We start from the raw sequence: 23,239 nt of genomic DNA on the forward strand, positions 1-23,239 counted from the left end.
GTCAAATACATGGAATAGATCATTTTTTTTTTTTTTAAAGATTTTATTTATTTATTTGAGAGAGAGAGAGTGAGAGACAGAGAGCATGAGAGAGAGGAGGGTCAGAGGGAGAAGCAGACTCCCCGCCGAGCAGGAAGCCCGATGCGGGACTCGATCCCGGGACTCCAGGATCATGACCTGAGCCGAAGGCAGTCGCTTAACCAACTGAGCCACCCAGGCGCCCCATGGAATAGATCATTATGCTTAGAATGATCTAAACCTGACCGGGCGCCTGGGTGGCTCAGTCGTTAAGCGTCTGCCTTCGGCTCAGGTCGTGATCCCGGGGTCCTGGGATCGAGCCCCGCATCGGGCTCCCTGCTCCGCGGGAGGCCTGCTTCTCCCTCTCCCACTCCCCCTGCTTGTGTTCCCTCTCACTGTGTCTCTCTCTGTCAAATAAATAAAATCTTTAAAAAAAAAAAAAAAAAAGAAAGATCTAAACCTGACCTATTTAAAGATATTTCTGGAGGGGCTCCTGGGTGGCTCAGTCGTTAAGCGTCTGCTGTCCGCTCAGGTCATGATCCCAGGGTCCTGGGATCAAGTCCCGCATCGGGCTCCCTTCTCTGCGGGAAGCCTGCTTCTCCCTCTCCCCCTGCTTGTGTTCCCTCTCTCGCTGTGTTTGTCAAATAGATAAATAAAATCTTAAAAAAAAAAAGATATTTCTGGAGATGAAATATATTAACTACAAAAGAGCACACTGATTTTTTTTTAAAGCTCAGATTTCAGCAGACTATGGTTGCATAATGCAATTCTATGCCTTAAAATAGTAATTGCCTACCAAAACACATAAACAATCTAGAATTGTCAAAATTCAACCATTACTAGCAAGTCTGCATTATCTGAATCTTAAAAATGTGGTCATGATGATTTCACTAACCAGATACTCCTAGCCTAGCTGATTGCACTATCACCATAAGCCATACACAATCATAATTTATCAGTTATTACACTGGTATGGTTTTTCAACTATAAAATCACATAAAAAATTATTTTAGAACAATTCCATTGTTTTGGGTACTTCTGGTGTTTAGACTCCCAGTTGAACAATTTCCTATAGTAATGTTATACTGAGTAACAAAATGGCTTTATGGTCATGCAATTTCTGATCTCTCTTAACAAACATACGCTTTCAGAGAGCAAACCATACCACTTCACACTGGCTTCAACAGAAGGGTCTATAACAAGTAACACACTACACAATCCCATTAGGGTTTAAGGTTTTAAGGCCAGATCCACTTTCCTCACTTCCTCATTATACAAACAGAACTACTCAGAAATTCATAGGCAAACACAAAAGAAAAGGCATTCTGGCTATTTAAGTCTAACTCCAACTACATTTTATAACACAGTAGTCAAGTGTTGGGGTGCCTGGGCAGTTCAGCTGGTTAAGCAGCCTGCCGACTCCTGATTTGGGCTCAGAGCATGATCTCAGGGTCCTGGGATTAAGCTCCATGTTGTCCGCATTGTCAGGCTCTGTGCTCAGCATAGGAGTCTGCTTGAGGATTCTCTCTCCCCCTCTCCCTCTGCCCTTGCCCCTACTCGTGTGCACGTGCATGCATTCTCTTTCAAATAAATAAATCTTTTTTTCAAAAAAAATTTTTTTAAGGATTTTATTTATTTATTTGAGACTGAAAGATACAGAGAGAGAGACCATGAGCAGGGGGAGAGGCAGAGGGAGTGGGAGAAGCAGACTCCCCACTGAGCCAGATCCCAGGACACTGGGATCATCACCTGAGCCGAGGGCTTAACCATCTGAGCCACCCAGGTGCCCCTAAATAAATAAATCTTAAAAAAAAAACAAAAAACCAAAAAACCCATAATAGTCAAATCTTTAGGACTATAATCTTTAAACTTTGAGGCTTAAATTAAGCTAATTTAACCAATTTTGCTTATTTTGTTTCGAAAAGATTAGTGTCCCAAATACCTGTTTTGCAGCTTTCTTAGCCTCATGCTTCCTTTGATTTTTAAGGGCTGTTTTTGATAATGGCTTATCATTTCCTGCTTGTGGTTTCATATTCTGAGGTGGTTCCTCCTCATGCTGTGGAAAATGTGAAACAAACGATTGTGAAATGGAATCCATGCTTTTAAAAACATGTATCACAAATTATACAATTTTGTTGGTGTGGGATAAACATTTTATTAAATTTCAGATCACTGGTAAAGAATATTTCAAAACTCGTATCAGTAGTAGACACACTCCAACTGTCAAGGATGGATTTAATGAGTATCTTCCTATTAGTTGATATATGATGTCTTTCAGTTATACAAGTGCTGGCAAAATACTGTATAGCTTTGTTAAACAATGGAACTTTTCTTAGTACTATTACTGACACATGCTTCATATGAAATTAGATACTAACAACAGCTTCTTCCGGGATCTTTTGGGATCTGACTACTGCCAACAGAAACCCAATTGCCTCATTTGCTTTCTTTGCACAAAGAATTACTTCTAGGTCTTTACATGCAAAATCAGAGATTAGAAGCTTAAAAATAAAAGCAAATTAAAAACTAAAACAGACCAGGAGAAAAAATACCAAATAGGAAGTGGTAACTGCATATTTGTAAATCCAGGATTAACATAATGAAGAGGCCCACAAAAAACTTCAGACTATAATAAAAAAAACAGATAATCATTTCCATCATGAGATATTTATATAACCACCCATCAACTATATTCCACACCAGAAAGGGTGAATTAAGGATAGGATCAAGGAGGAGCTGGTATAAAACATGGTGACTATGGTGGATAACACTATCGTATAACTGAAATTTGCTGAGAACTCAAATATTTTCACCACCAAAAAAAAAAAAAAAAAAAAGCGAGGTGATAGATTCATTAACTAACTAGATGGGAGGAATCCTCTCATAATGTAAACCTATATCAAAACACCATGATGTACACTTTAAATATCTTGCAATTTTACATATCAGTTATATTTCAATAAAAAAAATACACATACACAGGTTTAAGTCATCTCCACAGTTGCTTGAGGCAACAGGGAGCATGTGTGATGGAACTATACAGCTTCTTAACAGGTTCACGTTTACTTACTGATTTCCCTCCAAACTGCTGCTATCTCAGTGTTAACTGTCTCTTAGACTCTATCATACTCAGCACATCAAAAGAACCAGATCTCCATGAAGCTTCTTAAGTACTAGATCTCAGATCCACGTGGTACTTATAAGTGCTATGAGGAAATGGGCAGGGCTCAAACACTGAAGATACAGAGGAAGAAATAAGAAACCATACTGTGACTATCTTAGCTGCATCAACTACTTCAGGTCATCAAAGTTCTGTGTGTGTACATGCTCTACCTGCAGTAACTGAATATTTGAGAACCCACACTTGTAGAACAGACAATTTGATGGCAAGTCTCTTTTACTTCTTTGTTATCCACACTGCATACGTTAGTTAAGACACAGCAGTACTTGCTGAACATTTGTTTTATACATCAAAATTCTTTCCATAGCGGGCTCTCCTACAGTACCTTGCTTTGGGTGAGAAGTTTCTAGTCATAAGAACCTCAAAAAAAATGACAAAGCAATTAAAAATGAAGTAAAGAAGGACGCATTATAAGGTCTTCTACACTATGAACATGATGCAGTCACTGACAGACTTTCATTTCAGACACACACAAAAAATCCACACGGCTACTAGGGATCATGAGCTTTTTTGGCTTTAGTACTGTGCCCACTGTACATAATTTCATTTGTTTTTTCATTTATATCAATTATTATGGGTCTGTTTTGATGAATACATTATAAAAGTGAAGGGGTTTTTTTGGAAAGCCAAGAAATACCTCAGTGTAATTCATATGTGAATTTTTATTTATAAAAAAAGTAAGTTTTTTCTTGAGAGAGAATCCCATCTTTTTTTTTTTCCCTTTTACTAATTAACCCTCCTCCTTTGTGAAGTTATTTACTAGAATGTCTTTGTTTCGGGTAATTTCTTGACAGTATTTTTTGCCATTTAGCTCATTTCTGGAATTTGACACAAAAATTTCTCACTGGGCATGTGGTTCCTTCAACTAAAATGATTTGATAGGATCACATAATCACCATGTCACATACAAAAACAAAAATTTAGTGGAAATCTTAAATCTTAAAACAATGTTGGCTTTAAGACTTTCTTACCAAGTTTTATCACTATTTTCAAAGTATATTTCTCTTTCTCTCCCTATCAAGACAAATTAGTTTTATGAATCAGAGAATAAAAATATATACTGATTCAGAATTTATTCCTCTTGTGCTACCATATAGATATTTAGAAAGCAGGATATGTTGAGGTTTCTTCTGTTTTTATCTTAGGTAAGGAAAACTTTAATATAGAGAGAAGACAAATTTTAACCTAAATGCCAAATATCATAAATGGGGCTTAATTTGTTCATAACTTTTATATGCTTTTAGTAAATAATACAACAAAAATGTTTAAACAGAACATTTCAGTGAAGTTAAGAAGTTATAGACCGCTGCTAGATTTTGTGGAGGAAGAAGGGTTATTCTTTTGTTTTTGTTTTTGAGAAGGTTAGGAGTGGCATGAGGGAGGCATAGGAATATTTATCCTCTGAAAAAGTATCTACTTCCCTGAGTGCCTAATATTTAAGTGACTATATATCCCTGTTTTCTTGGTTCCAGTTTACACCTATTGTATGGCCACCTTTATAATACCAGTAATATTGTTGTTCATTCTTACAGAGCAACTTTATTCCTTAACATCATCCCAGAGACTCAGGTCATTAATAAATGCTTCCCCTGAGCTCCAAAATGCTAACATTTTAAAGCAGATGAGAATCTGACCAATGCTCTGGTCCTAACTTTACGATACCGATGGGAACTGACAGCCTAAGGAAAACAAGTATGTTTTGTTTGACCAACAGTGTTTCAAAAATTGAGAAATTTTACATAAGCATCCAGACTTGTTTTGTCTTGGAAAATCAAACATTTTGGCAAACTGGGCCTAAATCTCCTATGGAAACAATCGGCTGCTGCTGTGCAGTTGCTATGGCCTTTAAAGAGGGCATGGTCTCTCCCTTTCACCATTCTCTCCCAGGCACCAAAGCCTTGCATGACCAGCCTAGCCTGACAGGCATCTGAATTTGAGTCCATGATCTCTATAAAGCCAGTATGTCATACTCTGTTCTCTTCCCCACAGATGTAAAACGTAAACTGTTTTAAATTGACTACTTTGTCAATTTGACAATGTTAGGTGTTCACCATCTTCAGCAGTAGGTCCTCCATGGTTTCCACTCTAGAGTTTATATTCTAATCAGGTGCTAAGTAACGCAAGAACATGCATGAGAAAAAGGTCTAGAGAACTCCATACACTGAAGTCTTTTCCCACCAAAGTAGTAAAACTTTACTTACCAGTTTGGAATTGGTGATTGGCTTATTTCTTAAAGCTGGGGGTCTATAAGCTGTTGCAACTTTAGGTTCTTCACTGGGTACATCACTTGGAACCGCTTGGTAAGTTATTGTTTTTACTGGAAATATTCCATCTAAAAATGGCTGCCAAGAAACCTGCCATAATTCTCCATTTGACGGCACATCATACTTGTGTAAGACAGAGCCAGTATAATGCCAAATCTTGTACCCATTATTAACACGTAACCTGGGAGCACACGTGGCTGTTAAAATATGCTCACCGTCAGGGCACCAAGCAAAATAGGTAGAATCAGAGGCCACTGGTTTAGAAATAAGTTTGTAGTTTTTAACATCCCACACTTCCATTTGTCCCCTCAGATTTCCAAATCCAGCTAGTACTAATATATGTCCATGTGGGCTATAGTAGGCTGCATTACGAGGACCAGTTCCAAAGTCAAACACAGGATCACATTTCAAGTTGAAAATCGTCGCTTTGGCAGGCATAAAACCATAAACAGCACAAAACTCAGTAGAACTAGAATTCCAAACGACATCATAAATGGGACCATTTTTTGCTAGAAGAATATAAAACCCAAATTAGCAATAAATCATTACATGAATACAATAGTAGCCAAGTTATAAGCGTATAATACTCATAAACATGTCAAACAGTAAAAAAAAAAAAAAAAATCCAAAAATTAGAAGATACATTACAATTAAAATATTTTTATATGATATACTATGGAGATAAATGCTTTATCTTAATTTCTTTTAAACATTTTGGCACTGTAGGCTCATAGAAACATACATTATTAGTCCTATTAATAAACTAGTTTTCATTAGAAGAGGTAATGTAGGCACACAGGAACAAAATGATATGCCACTAATTAAGACCCTCTACAAAAAGGCAACCCTCTATTATATTCCTTGTATATGCTTTCAGAGTATTTTTGTTTAAATTAAGCATCTCTCTTAAACACACATACACACTCACACTAAAGTTCTTTGCTGTTTCATTTAGTACCCTATCTTGGAGATTTTTCCACATAAGCACATTAAGATCTGCCTCACTCTTCCACTGGTACTGTATTCCTGTATATTCTCAACGGTGAGTGTACACAGACACATCTGTAGGAGTGAACCTGGCTGCTCAAAGGTGTGTACATTTACTCGATAAGGCCATAATGCCCCTCAGAAAAGTTGTACCATTTTATACTGTCAAAAGGTATTTTTTTTTAAGATTCTTTTTTTTTTTTTAAAGCAATCTCTACCCCCAACGTGGGGTTTGAACTCACAACCCAAGATCAAGAGTCACATGCTCCTCTGACTGAGCCACCTAGGCGCCCCATCAGCAGTTCTTGAGAGTACATATTTTCCCCTCACTCTCCCTCACGCCTTATCTGTGCCAAGCTACTAAGAGAAAAACTGTTCACTTGTCTTCCTATTTCTTTTATTATAAACTAAGCACCTTTTAATATATTTATACATAATCTTGTTTCTGTTTCTGCAGACTTTTACTGTCCCACGCTTATTTTTCTCTCCAGTTATTGGTCTTTTACTTATTTACTTAATAGATTAACAAAATTCACCTTTCTCATATTCATCCCTTGTCCATCTAAAAAATTTATTCCCCAATTTTTTGTTTGTCTTGCTTAATTTATGGGCTTTTCTTCCCACCAATGTAGAAATCTATATATATTTTTTTAAGAATATTTATTTATTTATTTATTTGAGAAAGAGAGAGAGCGAGCAAGTGCGCACAAGCAGGAGGAAAGGGAGAAGCAGACTCCTCACTGAGCAGGGAGCCCGATGCAGGACTTGATCCCAGGACCCTGGGATCATGACCTGAGCCAAACACAGAGGCTTAACTGACTGAGCCACCCAGGTGCCCCTAGAAATCTATATTTTATATATTCACTTTTCCTTTATTATTCCGCCTTGTTAGAAAATCTTTTTTTCACTTTTAAGATTAGAAAAAAAGGTTGGGGTGCCTGAGTGGCTCAGTCAGTTAAGCATCTGACTTTAGGTCACGTCATGATGTCAGGGTCCTGGGATTGAGCCCTGTGCTGGACTCCCCGCTCAGCGGGGCATCTGCTTGTCCCTCTCCCTCTGCCCCTCCCCCTGCTCATGCTTGCTCATTCTCTCTCTCTCTCAAATAAATTAAAGAGAAAAGATTAGGAAAAAAGGAAAAAAAAAATCAACTTTAGAATCAGTTTATCTAGTTCAAAAAAAAACACCTAACGGCATTTTAATTTTTAGGTTAATTTGGAGAGAAATGACATCTTCATAAAAGTCTTTTTTTTTTTTAAGATTTTACTTATTTATTTGATAGAGAGAGAGTACAAGCAGAGGGAGAAGCAGACTCCCCGCTGAGCAGGGAGCCCGATGTGGGACTCGATCCCAGGACCCTGGGATCATGACCTGACCTGAAGGCAGACGCTTAATCAACTGAGCCACTCAGGCGCCCCTATAAAACTCTTCTTAATAAAGGTCACACTCGGGACGCCTGGGTGGCTCAGTCGGTTAAGCAGCTGCCTTCAGCCCGGGTCATGATCCCAGGGTCCTGGGATCGAGTCCCACATCAGGCTCCTTGCTCAACAGGGAGCCTGCTTCTCCCTCTCTCTCCTTCTGCTTGTGCTCTCTCTGTCAAATAAATAAAATCTTAAAAAAAATAAAAATAAAAATAAAGGTCACACTCTGTCCCTTAGAAGTTTTGAAGTTTTCTTCCCATTAGTCCTATTTATTTCTTGCCTTTATGTTAGTCTATATGGGATCTTTCCTTCCATTATGTTTTTTAAGTGGCTGTTTATACTGTGACTTCATGTACATGCACAGATATGATTCTGTTTTCTCCTTTCAAAATTGTGTATTTATTCTTTTGATCAGTTACACTGACTAGGTCTTTCAGAATGTTAAATTATAGTAGAAAGAGGAGTCATCCTTGTTTCCTTTCTGACTTCAAAGGGAATACATAGTTTTTTTATAATGAAGTTTATCTTACTTTTACATATTCAGTTCAAAATGAAAAATCAAGAAGTTGCCAGAATTTTAGAACTGTATTATTCTACAGCAATTTATATCATCAAAACAAAAGATGAAATGGTAACATTCCTCAGTTCTGAAGACAATGCTAAACCCACTAGACCAACTTACTGTCATAATAAGTAAGTCCCCAAAGAGTTGCTACAATGAAATTATTTCACTTATCAAGTTCCCCAGAACTAAATTAACTGGATTTTGTCAAAATAATCTATGTGTGGGGATGACAGTAAGTTTATTAACTAAGAGAAATTTCGCCTTAAAGGCTATTAAAATATTTGAGTTTTATCACGTGATCAAGAATTTGGATTAGATTCTCTTTATGGCATAGTGCTCTATTGTTTTATCACAAGAAGATGACTGGGATACTCACGCAATTGCACAACAGCACTTTCTCCATTTGCTGCAATGTAGTGCAGTGTTTGTTCTCCATAGTAGGATGCTCCTGTCTTGTCGACATCTGTGCTAGCTATTACTAACACAGCAGTAGCTGTAACAGTAAAAACTTTAGTTAAGATTTAAAACACAAATTAACCTAATGGTGACAAGAAAAAAAAATTAAAAAATGTAACAGAGCACATTTTCATTAAATAAGCATTGATACTCTTTTTTTCTAAACATACAGGAGTATGTCTCAATACTTGATAAATGAGATAAAATATAATCATCATACCTTTTTTATTCCATAGCATTGTAACCTTATCAGCTTTAAAGAAACTTTTATTAGCTAAAGCTGCATGAGGTCCATCAAAATTGGGGTACTGATACAATCTAACAAATGAAGGTGCACCCTTACTTCCTGGAACATAGACAGCCACCTGAAATACACACATATAAATCATCACTTCGTTTTTTGAGGCATATAAACTAAGATGGACATGCTTTTACAGTCACTAAGAACCAGGAAAAGGTTTAATCTAATAACATTCCACATGAACAAAAACACAGAAATTACCTTGTAAGGTTGGGGTCCAGGTGATAACACAAAATCATTAATTTTTTGCAAATGCAATTTATTTGCAATTGTGTCTAAAAAAAAAGGAAATAGTGTTAGATGGAAGAGAGAAGCTAATAGGAACATGATCAATTCTGAATGCATTATAAAAGATTAATGTAACTATACATGGATACTACTCATTGTAGTCTCATGTAGGTAAGGCAGCATGGTGGAGACAAGGTGGAGTAGGGACAACACAGACCTACACCTGAATTCCTACCCAGTCACTTACAAACGGGGAGACCTTGGTAAGTAACGAGACTGCACATCTAACTCCCACTGACTGATTTTAAGAGAACAGTGCTCTTTCCTATATAAATGGTACCACTAGGTAACCAAGTAGTAGGTGGGGGAATTTCTCTATAGAAGTAATATAGCTTATAAGAGATAGGGGAGGTGGGGAGACTTGGAAAATCACCAATTTGTAACCACTCATGAAATAATGGACCTAGGCAATGAACATTAATGTCAGCTAATCCTACGAAATTAAAGACCATAAGATGTTATGTGCTTCTTGATGAAAGAATTGAGCACCACTTATGAGGTAGACTTGCCCTCATCTCCCCAAAAAAGAAGAATCTGAAGCCTAGCAGTTCTAGATCCAAGTAGCTATTTAGGGGACAGATGAACATGTTAAACTATAGGACAGGATACAGTAGCAAAACTTAACTATGAGAAGATATATGAAAAATAACCTTGTTTCTTTAATAATAAATCTCAAGGGGGGGCACTCCCACTGATAAAAATCAATCAGTGAGAGTTAGATGTGCAGTCCCATTACTCACCAAGGTCACCCAGCTAGTAAGTGACCGGATAGGAATTCAAGTGTAGGTCTGTGTTGTTCCCACACAGTGTGGAAGAGATGGAAAGGGAACCTATAGCTTAAAAGAAGCTTAAAAGATATATGTATCAATTTGCAATGTGAGGAACCTTATTTGGAGCCCACGTTTAAAAAAAAATTATAACATTTGCAATTATCAGAATTTGAACACTGACCAGATATTTTATAATCTGTGATAATGGTATTGTGGCTAAGTTTTAAAAAATTAAAGAGCCCTAATCTTCAAAGATACATACTGAGATATTTATAGGAAAAATCATGTTATGTCTAGGATCTGCTTTAGCAGAGTAAGAGAGGTGTTAGGTAGAGAGATGTATGGATGAGGTAGGACTGACAATGGGTTGAAGGTTATTGGGACTAGGTGTCTACTTTTATGTTTCAAATTCTACATAATAAAACATTTAAAAAATTTGTATCACAGAATTTCAATAGCAACTAAACTCAGAAAGAGTTAATACAATGTCTTTATGTAAATGTCTTAATTTAATAGCAATTATTAGATAATAAAAGCTTATTTTAAAAGAAAATCTTTGTTATAGAATTTCTTTAGTTAGCACTTAGACTTATAAAAGTTATTCAAATGAATTAATATAACAGCAATTATTAAAATATTAACAGTATTTAGGAGGAGCCTATGATACCATATAAGGCAATAAAACTATATACATTTATAGTACATAATAAATTTATTTCATATATATTTTCATACTAAAATTGTTGTTTTCAAAGAAGTGAACTTCGTTGTTAACATTTCGGGCACAGATAGTTTCATCTTCTGACCAAGAGGGACACCTATGTTGAAAAGAAAGAATGTGAACAAAATTTAGACAGGTATAACCTCACATGTTAACATGTTGAAGTTTGTGATAATTCTATTTAAGGAAAAATACTTATAAATTGATGTCAAGTCAGATCCTAGTAGAATTTGTACTAGAAAGATATTCTTTTTCATTCAAATACTAAACAAAAGTAAGGTCAAGTTTTTCCTCTATTACATTCCCACATACAAAATCCCTAAAGATCTAGATTTTGGTCTGACAAGTTATTTTCTATACGAATACCTGAGAAGAAATATTATACAATGAAGATATTTAAAATATTTTGTAAATAATCAGTATTTTAAAACATTTATTTACCAATTTTGCATTTTTTTCTGGATGAAAGACTTCAAACATGTACCCGTTTTCACATCATAAAGTTGTAGGTTGGGTATTCCAGCTGTGCCATCTTTAGAAGCTAAAATAAAAACAAAATTTTTTTGCAGTAATTGTCTCCTAACACTAGTAAAAAGAATTCATTCTTAGAACAACTTTGAACAAGATTATAAAGATCAAGTAAAAGAGTTGCTTTAAATCAACTTTCCCTTTTAGCTTTAATTATGTATTTAATCATCCATTCCTAAAGCTATGGACAACATGACAGCTGTTTGAGCAAAAGTTCAGCATTTCTGAAATGAGTTAATTACTATAGATTTTAAGAATACTTAAGACACTTGTTTACTAAGTTTGACATGGTTTGCAGTTAAATGGATTAAATTCTCTTATTATGAAATCTCATGTGTGTAAGTCAAACACACAAACACACGAAGTTACATATACTACTCATGATTCTCAATTTCCCTTTTATTTACTTGGAAGTGAAGATTCATTCAAGTCTATGTCTCTTGGAAGAATAAACCTAGAGGGTTTATAACCCAACAATGGACTATTATATATTTAACTCAACAATGCCCACATTATTAAAACATGTTTAAAAAGCCCCTATACCAGTTCTAAATTATTATTCATCCATGAAGCACAGCCATATAACATACTATCTTGTCTTTATATATGTTAAAAAATGGCACACCATTCCCTACTCTTTGTCACATCATACACATTTCTTACATATTGTGTCTATTATACTTCCTCTTTGATTGACAATGATTATTTAAAACATTTTTCATTTAAGGGTCATTATTATCCTTAATTTTTGAGATCTTCTCCATCCAGTGATTATTCATTTGAGCTTTTTCTTTTTCTCTATCCCATGATGAATCTTTTCACTAATTTGAAATTACTTAAAGTACATTATATTGGGGCAATACAAGATTCACTGCTCAGTAAAGATACAAACACTATTTACTATCTAATGATTAATTACTTTCGTATAAGGTTATAAACCTTCTCTTTTTTTCCCCACTGAATTGAATTGGTCCTGTCAATATTTTTACAATTGGAAAATACTTACTAGTATAAGGCTGCCACGTTGCCAGGACAGTGTTTTTTGGTGAAAACTCAAGGCAAACTGCCTTTGGGAGGTCGAAGGAGTGCAGCAATCCCTTGTTAGTGACATTGATAACATTTATTCTGGTTTCAAAAGAAATTACTTCAGCAATGAAATACTGTTTTAAAATAGCCAGCACTATCCAAAACATTCATGCCTCTTCTCAAATACAGATTGCTATAAAGTGGTCATTTTCATAAAAATCAATTTTCAGTTAATTCTAGAAAATATCCAATAAACACCTTAACAACAACAAAAACTAAGTGTACCTTTTACCAAAATGCCCCTATATAAGGTTAGTATTAGGAAATACAGACTTAGCAGAAGTATATAATAGATGATTCCATTTTTAGCTGAAAAGAAAACAACAGGCCTTTAAGTGGACACAGAACTAACCTACAGATAAGCTGAGGTATATCAAACCAAGGGAAAACAGAGGTGCTAAACCAAAAGTATATTTTTTAATTTGACTAAATGGAAGTTGTAGCAGCCGTGAAATCAAGGAGACTTTTGCTGTCTCAGAACAGCAAAATCTTAAAATCTCAGAAGCAATCTCCAAAAGATAAGACTTACTATGATATGATAATGATAAAAATTATAATAATTGTATAATAAAAGCAGTTCCATTTTTTGGATGCTTTCTGTGAACCACGTTCTGATCTAACCACTTTATGTACAAACGTTTTCACATTTAATCCTCACAGAGACTTACAAGATAGGTATTATCATCTCTATTTTACAAATGGTAAAAGTGAGGCTTAGAAAAATAAATGATTTGATGATTTCTCCAAGATCATACCACTGATAAATACCAGAGTCAAGTTTTAAAACCAGTTTGGCTTGACTTATCTTATGTACTCTTTGGGGTTAAAAAAAAAAAAAAAAAGATACTCCATCTTACTTTAGAAATTGCTTAAAGTTACTTTGGCCTACTCAAGTTTGTGCCACTGGTTTAGGATAAGCAGAAATTGGTAAAAGATTTCCATTACAGAAAGATTACTGCATACTGTTTAAACACACACACACACACACACACACACATACACACACAAATACACAGGATTCTTTACAAGTTACTATAAACTACAAATTTTAGAATTACATGAAACTTTTTTTGTTGTTGTTGATAGCTTTTAACAGCTATTCTTAGTTTAATAAAGAGTATTTATTTATACTAAAAAACCCCAGATATTTAAGGAAAAATCAGTTATAGTTTCTGATTAATTAACTATGACCTCAGCAAAGACCACAATCAATACACTACATCTGTTTCTCTTGGCCCCAGGAACATTATATGTTGTTGTGGCCACAGCACTTTAAGGAAGTAAATGCTAGAACCAGGGATAGAAAATATCTATTAAAAAGATGGACATAACAAATGGGCACATATTAAAAGGGTTCAAAGTTGAATCCAATAGAAAGCCAATGGGGATATGAAATATATAAAATAACTGTGAAGGTGAAAACAGACTTATTCAACCAACTCTAAGCTAGTAGAATAAGGGATACCTCAAAAAGATAATAGACAATGAGAGGAAGTATGGTATGTCCCATTAGAGTTGAGAGTAAATTTCTATTAACTCATTACTCAAACTAAAATATAGATTTTAAAAAATAAAACTCAAACACCGACAATAGGTTACACCAAAAATAAGAAAATTTGAGAGTACATTCTTTGAGACTGAGATTAAGACTGTCTGTTAACATTGTGGATAAGGCCCAATATGATTATATTCTTTTTTTTTTTTTTAAAGACTGCATTCATTCTTTGAGAGAGGGAGAGCGAACGGGGGAGGGAGGAGTAGAGGGAGAGGGACAAGCACACTCTGCGTCACGTGCAGACCCCAACACGGGGCTTGATCCCAGGACCCTGAGATGACTTGAGCCAAAATCAAGAGCCAAATGCTCAACTGACTGACCCACCCAGGCACCCCCAATATGATTATATTCTTAATAATTTATGAGTAGTGGTGTACTGGCTGGATTCAATAACTTAAAAAAATAATGAAGTGATTAACATTTTTAATTACAATAACTAATTCTGCCAGCTACTCATAGTCATAAAAAGTGAATCATCTAAAAAAAAAGTGAGGGGTGCCTGTGTGGCTCAGTCAGTTAAGCGTCAGCCTTCGGCTCAGGTCATGATCCCAGGGTCCTGGGATCGAGCCCCGCATCGGACTCCCTGCTCAGCAGGAAGCCTGCTTCTCCCTGTTCCACTCTCCCTGCTTGTGTTCCCTCTCTTGCTGTGTCTCTCTCTGTCAAATAAATAAATAAAATCTTAAAAATAAATAAATAAATAAAAGTGAATCATCTAATTCAACACAATCTTTTTAGCATTAATTTTTAAAAATCATGTGTTTAATCCAATCTGACTTCAGAATCCATCACCACTATGTAAGAAACAACATTTAAAATGTACTTTTCATACAAATGCATACATTTTCTCCTTTTTAAAAAACCTAAGGTAGGGACACCTGGGTAGCTTAGTCGGTTAAGCATCTGCCTTCGGCTCAGGTCATGATCCCAGGGTCCTGGGATCGAGGCCCACATCGGGCTCTCTGCTCAGCAGAAAGCCTGCTTACCCCTCTCCCACTCCCCCTGCTTGTGTTCCCTCTCTTGCTGTCTCTCTCAAATAAATAAATAAATAAAATCTTTTTAAAAAATCTAAAAAAGAAAAAACAAAAACCCTAAGGTATTACATCTGGTTAACAACAACAAAAATAACTTTAAATCAAGCAACAAATATTTAGGCATTTTCCTGGTTCTTTGAACTGAAATGTTGTAGTGACTATGGAAAAATTAAGAGTGATTTTCTTAGCAAAATTATGAGTATTTAATCAGAACTTTTTCTTTTGCAAAACCAATTTTGTAATCTGATTATTTTATATAATACAGACTATACTAATATACTTTTGAATAATTTATAAAATACTAAAATGACATACTTTCATATATAATAAACTCATAGAAATAATTGTAGACAGTTGTTACTAATTTAATAGCAAAGATATACGTATCTAAGTCTAAGGTAAGCAAGCAAAGAGAATTACTCTCTAAGTGTTAGTACAGAACTTAAGAAACCCTAACCACTAACTAGAGCACTATTTAAAACTTCTCAGCTTCTCCAGCATTAAATTAATTGCCCCTTTTCATATATTACTTTTTAATCCTAAGAAACAAGGTAAGTCAAGTCATGGCACATAAATAGAAGCTAATAACTTTAGAGTTCTATGGGAGTTGCGTCGGAGATAATACCTAAGTACATCATGACATTAAAAGATGGACTTTATTAACGACACCCAAACACATGTAATTCAAATAATGCCACTTATGTTTTATACTGATGATACACACATAAAATATGTTATATAAAGAAACACTAACTTTTCTCCGTTGCCCCAGGCAAACAAGGTGCCATCCTTACTAAAGGTATAGACTTTGCAATTTTTCCCAGATTCCCTGAAAATGACAAGAAAGAAAGTTTAATAAGCATTAATACTTTTCAAAAAACTGTGATTAAAAATTTACACTTACTACTAATTTAATGATTATGAATTTACATAAATTTAAGAAGTAATTCCAAAATGCTTTAGTCTACCAAATGCCTTATCTCTTACAATGCAGTGCCAACAACCACTGTAAAGTAAGGTGGAAATTGATCAACAGATCAATCTTAAGAAGAAAACGGAGCTCTTTTGGGTGAATAACCAGTTTGTATGAAAACTCAAAAATGTAAGTGAACGTGGAAGTCACTAACTGTCAGGCCTAACCTTGAGAGGGCTGAAGGATTTCAATATGGAGACTTTGTGAGGAATTCTCCAGATCACCTGCATAACAACATAACTGGATAGAATATCCTCAAGTCGCCAAGAAGTGCCCCTGGATTTGAAGGACAAAGATCTTCCATCAATTTCTGATGTATAGAGACAGGAAGTGTAACAACAATAAGAGGATCTTCACACTAAGTAAGTGTGGACGTCAGATTCTCTATAAAAACAGACCTAGGAAATCAGACTTCTTGGCAATATTCTATCCAGTGATCAAAACTTTGGGGCGCCTGGGTGGCTCAGTCATTAAGCGTCTGCCTTCGGCTCAGGTCATGATCCCTGGGTCCCGGGATCAAGCCCCGCATCGGGCTCCCTGCTCAGCGAGAAGCCTGCTTCTCCCTCTCCCACTCCCCCTGCTTGTGTTCCCTCTCTCGTTGTGTCTCTCTCTGTCAAATAAATAAATAAAATCTTAAAAAAAAACCCACAAAACTCTTAAGTACTCTATCTCTCAACTGGAGATGGCTACTAGGAGTACATCTCCCAGTGCTAAGGAACACACAAACAGAAATGTGTATGTGGGCACATGTAGAAGTCCACAGCCATTTGAATTATTAAATAACAAGCACTGAGAACTGAGCAGTACATCCCCCTTAAACTGGATACTATATTTACATTATTAATTCATCTGAAGATGACACTCGTGTTTCTGCAATCACATAATAATGGTAGTTTAGCCTCAGCTTGTAGTTACTGACCCATTTTTTGTCCTCTTCTCACATAAACAACTATCACCAAGAGGTCCTCCATTCTACACTTGTGCTGCAACTTATTTCATTTAATACCCAATCCTTGGATACCCAGGTTTTTAAAAGCTCCCCATGTCATTCTAGCATGCAGCCAAATTTGAGAACCACTCATCTAAAAGCTTGACTAAAATCAGGTTGTTTTTTATTTCAACCTGCATAGAAGGTTAAGTGTCACGGAGTTCCCATTACTACCCACCAGGAGATACGTGCTGTCTCCTCGTTCTACTCTTAGTGATGCTGAGACTGTCCTGGACTCATTATGTGTGTGCCTCCTCAGATTCACCTTACCTTTCCTGCTTCCAGGCCTCAGTTATTCAATGAAGAGACCTGGCCACCTCATCTCCTAACACCACTGGTTGTCTCAGACTCTCTAGGAGTGAAGGCCGCATTTTAGCAGGGCTTCCACTACGCCTATTGCAGCAGCAGGAAGAGGAGCTCCGACACTCAAACTCAACCTGAATAGACCAAAAGAGGCTCTGGCTGCAGATAACATTTCTTATGCTTCCTCTCCACAACTGAATGTTCTGAGGCACTGTGGTGCCTTATAGCCTCTCCAGAGACATTTTGCATCACCAAGCAGCCTGGCTATATTTTGTGCATTTGTGGTCAGCTCAGTGCACCTCACATTATATTTGCTTTCACTTCTTCCTTTACTTATTCCCTTCTCTTGGTTCCACCACCCCCCGCCCACATTCCTGCTGCCTTGGGATTATACGCCCCAGTGAAGTGCATGCAGCACAAAAGCTTTGACACAGACTTGTTTACTAGAGCAGTGCTTTTCAAATATCAATATGCATACAAATCACCTGAGGATCTGGTTAAAACACAGATTCTGATTCAGTAAGCTGGATCAGGGACTGAGATGTTATATTTCTGCACTGGCTCAAGGTGAAGCCAATATAATATAGCTGTTCTTGAGCTCATACTTCCTGTATCATGGTTCTAGAGAACTGGGGTCTAGTAAAAAACTGGGCAATAGATTCAGGTGATGTCAGCCTGATTATAAAGTTCCCCACCGATAGTTCATCTAACAGTTTCAGCATCTTTTGATGATCATTTGCCCAGATCAATAGTTCTGAAAGCAGGCTCCCCAGACTTAGAGCTTTGGCATTACTGGGGAACTTGTTAAAAATTCCAATTCTTGGGCCCCACCCCAGATCCAATGAATCAGAAAATCTGGGGAGGGAGCAGCAATCTGTGTTTTAACAAGCTCTTCAGAGAGTTCTGATGCATGTTAAAGTTTGAGAACCACTGACAGATGATTTCTTTAAGATTACAACGATTATCTAATCCCATCATTCCTTTTGTATTAACTGGAATTCTCCTATAAATAAGTTTTCCTCATCAATAATTTGTTTACTCTGAAAAACTGTTTGTACGGGAAAGGCAAAATAAATGCTTGACTCCTTCTCTTGATTTATCAGTTTTCAAAGTAATGAGCGAGGACCCCATCAACCTCCAATGCTGACCAATAAAGATCTGGAGAGAGAGGAATTTTGGGTAGAGTGTTTATATCCTTGAATGTCTTAATCCTTTCAGTCATGATTCTTTCCAATTCTCAAAGTGCCCCATCTTAGGTTAGTGAGAACCCCCTAAAGTTGACTCCTGTGACCCTTTAACAAAGCCCTGTTAGTCTTTTATAGCTTCCTTGCTTTCTGGCCCAAGACGTCTCTAGCTCAATTCTTATATCTTCTTTCTAGACCTGCAGCCAGTCACTTCTGCAAGGAACTAGTTCCTGTTAGTAAAGAATGATGTTTAAAGATCACAATCTGTGAGGCAGGGGTATTCACTGCTACTAGCTTATCACTGCTTCTCAACCTTTTTCAGCGGACAGAACTAGAAAATACAAATGTTTTTATGAAAAGAAATCATGAGTTCATATCGATATATGCGTCTATCCTTTCATTCTTAATGCTGAAAAATCTTGGTTTCTAATGATGTTAATATAATTATTTGTTTTATCATACAATGGATTTAAAATGACAATTATCAATTTTCACTAATAATTGTTACCAATAAAATGACTGAATGCATTTCAGAATTTTGCATGTCATCATACGGTTATGCCACCAACTTAATACTTTTATTATAATTTTCTGTTTACCCATTCATTATTTCTTTTTAGAAAAAAATTTATCTGTATCTATCTAGTTATATATATATTTTCTATTTCCTTCCTTTCCTCTATCTTTTTCATTGTCTGATTTCATGACGACTATAGGCAGTGGTTTGGCTACCACATTTGCAAGTTTTTCTTCATCCCCCAAGATAAGATTCTTCGAAGCTTAAGGCTTGAACTCAAATATACTAAGGTCTACACTTTTTCTTTTAAACATGCTGAAGCTATTATTTTCAAATCTAAAGATCAATCATTTTTCTTGATAAAGAATATGCATTCTTTCCGTCTTCTGTTAATATTATGTAACACACCCCAAGAAACCAGCCTATCCTTTCTTGTTCAGAATATAACAACAAAAATAATTTAGGATGTATTATACAGTTCCCTATTACATCAGTCAACAATATAAACCATACCTTGAAAACAAAGTGCTTTCTGTAAAATGTGGTGGTCCATTTACCATGTACAGTCCTTCTGATCCTCGGACTAAAGAAACAAAGTGGAAAGAACCACCTTTAGTTTGTTAATAAATACTCAGTAATCACAAATATTTTAAAAAACAAAAAGCTTTCAGGGGTGCTTGGGTGGCTCAGTTGGTTAAGCGTCTGCCTTTGGTTCAGGTCATGATCCCAAGGTCCTGGGATCAAGTGCTGCATCGGGCTCCCTGCTCAGCAGGGAGCCTGCTTCTCCTGCCCCTACCCCCACCCGCTCATGCACTATCACTCTTTCTCTCTCTCTCAAATAAATAAAATCTTAAAAAGAAAAAGCTTTCAAAGTATCAATGAAATTACTAAACATTTCATAGAACTACAGAACGTTAGCATTAAATGAGTACATTTTTCATTAAATAAATAAGAGTGCATTTTTCTTAACCCTATTGCATGAAATCATGCAACTGCTGGGAAATTAATACATAATGCAATGGAATGAATGTTTATGTCCCCCCCCACCCCCACCCAATTCTCAAGTTGAAACCCTAATCCCAATGTGATGGTATTTGGAATTGGGGCCTTTTGGAAGTAATTTGATCATAAGGGTAGAGACCTTATGAATGGGATTAGTGCCCTTCTAAGAAGAGCCCCAGAGAGCTAGCTAGCTCTCTTTCTGCCATATAAGGATACAATAAAAAGTTGGCAGTCTGCAACCTGGAAGAAGAGGAAATATTAGAAAACAGGGTGGCTGTGTGCTTTATACAAAAAAAATAACAGGAAAATACAGAATATATCCAAAGTTCTTAAAAAATGTAAGGCATTAGTAATATATTTACAATTTCTCAAACTAAGAGAACAAGTAGGATGAGACACATTCATTTACTAAGTTCCAAATAACAGTAATACCCTAAAAAATAAAGTGGGAACAGAGTTCAAGATTAAGCAAAACCATCAATAGAATTAATTATATATATTTATATTTTTTTTAAAGATTATTTATTTATTTGACAGAGAGCGAGCACAAGCAGGGAGAGCGGCAGGCAGAGGAAGAGGGAGAAGCAGGCTCCTCACTGAGTGGGGAGCCTGATGTGGGGCTCCATCCCAGGACCCTGGGATCATGACCTGAGCCAAAGGCAGACGCTTAATGACTGAGCCACTCAGGCGCCCCAGATTACTTATATATTTTTAAATGGCTGAATTAGAAGTTTTTAAAGCTGAATCAAAGAAAGTGATTCGTTCATTTGAAAAAAGCTTACTGAGTAAAAAATAAAAACTACCTCCCAGACCCTATGTTGAGTACTGGAGATACAACAGGGAGGAAAATCAGTCTTGTCCTGACCTCATTAATCACATAATTAGTCAAATACATGGAATTCTGTAAGTGTGCTTAGTGCTACAAAGTAAAGATCTATGGGGCCAATCCAGTGAATAGGGAGTTTTGATCTAAAAATGGAAGATTAGGGAAAGTGCCATTGAGTACAGGATTTGTGTACTGAGATCTGGAGGATGGGTACAGTTAACAAGCAAAGAAAACAGGAACAAGTGCAAAAATTCCATGGCAAGAGAGATGAGAGAGCATCAGAGGCCTTTATGGAAGTAACTGGAGGTGGCCGAAGTCAGGCAACGTTGGTCTGTGGCCTAAGGTGGGAAACTTCAAAAGGGTTTTAGGTGAAGTTCTAGAACCAGATTTGCATTTTGAAAAGGTCAATCTGGTCCAGTGTAGAGAATAAACTGGAAGAGATTAAGAGTGGATAAGACTATTCAAGACAGTTCTGCAGTGGTCCCACAGGAGAGTATGGAAACTTGGACTGATGGGGGGCAGGTGAAATGGTGAATGAGTGTTCAATATTTAGGAGATAAAACTGGCAGAACTTGTTGATGAGTTACTATTTTATCAGCTAAAATTCTTGCTAGCCACAAAAGTTTAAGTGCTGAATAGAAGAAAAACTTATACTAAAGTTCATGGTTATATTTTGATCTGCTTCCTTTTCTGCCAACTGTTCACAAATCTTCTACTCTTCCCTTTACTGAGAAAGCAGCAGAACTGACAAATAGGGGCCGCTCTTGGCTCCATTTCCCTTCTCAAGGGACAGTTCTCATAATACTGACCTTCTATCTGAGAATTAACTAGCTCAATTTTCAGATATTGAAAGTAATATAACTTACAGTCCCAAAGTAAGTAATTTAAAGTTAGAAAGTTATTAAGGAAAAGAACCACTGATGAACAAGACAAAAATCTATGCCCTCATGGAGCTTCCATTCTAGTGGAGGGACGGAAGATAAACACATAACTAAACGATGAGTTTCTTGTTAGATATCCACAAGTACACAAGTCAATACCGTGTTTCCTCACATGCAGAGCACGAGACTGAACTGTCAAACTGTTACAGGTCATTTGGCCTTGAAAAGAATGAAGCCTAGCAAAGTGTTCTGCATATATCAAGATCTAAACTCCTAACACTACATGGCTTACAAGGCTCTATTTGATCTGGTCCCTGCACAGCTCTATGTCTAGGCATTAATGAATCCATAACTGCACTCAAGGCAATAATTTCAAAGGAGCTCAGTCTATTGCTATGTCTTGAATGAAACACTGAAGTTATCTATTTTAAGAATCTCTAATGACATTAGAAAACATTTTGTGCCAAAAAATGTTTTCCTACAAGATTTTAAAACTATGAACTATAATTCTCTAGCATCAAAATTCTCAACTGTTTTTCAGTTTTTTGGCTAAGATCAAGCATAGCATCAAAATTCTCTTATCACACAGGCAAAACAGTGCTATTTCTCATCACCAAATCATTTGCTGTAATATCATGTACGACACATTAGCATTTAGAATAGGCCATTCATTTCTTAATACTATAATAATGGTTTTCACAAACATTTATTTGAGAGATTAATAAAAAGTGAATTTACCAAAGTAGGGATTTTAGTTACCAGATTACACTTTATTACTAGGTTACATAAAATTGTGTCAGCCTAATGAGGTCCCTCCCACAAGCTGCTATTGCAATTTAACACATTAAGGGCTCTCTTACAGAATTTATATACAGGCCTAGGAAAATAAAACAGCATTTTGTCAGTGAAGCCCCAATGAAGCTGCAGTGTAATTAGAAAATGTGCCATAAGATGATGTAATCAAGCCACATTCTGTTGTCTTAACTGTTGGCCCTGAGAACATATGCCTAAAGTGACTGGCAAAAAAGAAAAAACAAGCTTGGGCGCTTGGGTGGCTCAGTTGGTTAAGCGACTGGCTTCGGCTCAGGTCATATCCTGGAGTCCCAGGATCCAGTCAGCATCAGGCTCCCTGCTCAGCAGGGAGTCTGCTTCTCCCTCTGACCCTCCTTCTCATGCTCTCTCTCTCATTCTCTCGCAAATAAATAAAATCTTTAAAAAAACAAGACAAAACAAGCTTTATCGAACTGATCTCAGCTTCTTGTGTTCTCATGAACTTGTAACTAGTGACCCTGGTCCTCTATATTTGTTCATTTTGCTGTTATCACCAACCACAATGTTTACTTGAGGTGAAATTCAAAGTTTTTGTACATTATACAGCTGACTCTTGAACACCACA

General features: G+C 36.4%; 1 protein-coding gene across 2 annotated transcripts in view; it reads right to left on the minus strand.

Moving 5' to 3' along the window:
* The window catches only part of LOC102746074 (eukaryotic translation initiation factor 2A), a 36,138-nt gene that overhangs the window by 6,269 nt on the left and 6,630 nt on the right, over window positions 1–23,239 (minus strand). The window contains exons 2-11 of one of the 2 annotated variants that reach the window (XM_081809936.1): window positions 19,648–19,717; window positions 15,924–15,998; window positions 12,504–12,622; window positions 11,411–11,510; window positions 10,984–11,066; window positions 9,392–9,465; window positions 9,110–9,254; window positions 8,810–8,926; window positions 5,401–5,972; window positions 1,961–2,074 (exon numbers count right to left, since the gene is read on the minus strand). In XM_081809936.1, the coding sequence (XP_081666062.1) occupies window positions 1,961–2,074; window positions 5,401–5,972; window positions 8,810–8,926; window positions 9,110–9,254; window positions 9,392–9,465; window positions 10,984–11,066; window positions 11,411–11,510; window positions 12,504–12,622; window positions 15,924–15,998; window positions 19,648–19,717 (1,469 nt within the window). The remainder of the gene's footprint in view (window positions 1–1,960; window positions 2,075–5,400; window positions 5,973–8,809; window positions 8,927–9,109; window positions 9,255–9,391; window positions 9,466–10,983; window positions 11,067–11,410; window positions 11,511–12,503; window positions 12,623–15,923; window positions 15,999–19,647; window positions 19,718–23,239) is intronic. The other variant, XM_081809937.1, reaches the window with a different exon arrangement.

The sequence above is a fragment of the Leptonychotes weddellii genome, unplaced genomic scaffold, assembly GCF_054177405.1.
Source record: "Leptonychotes weddellii isolate Sample4059 unplaced genomic scaffold, ASM5417740v2 HiC_scaffold_157, whole genome shotgun sequence".
Lineage (NCBI taxonomy): Eukaryota > Metazoa > Chordata > Mammalia > Carnivora > Phocidae > Leptonychotes > Leptonychotes weddellii.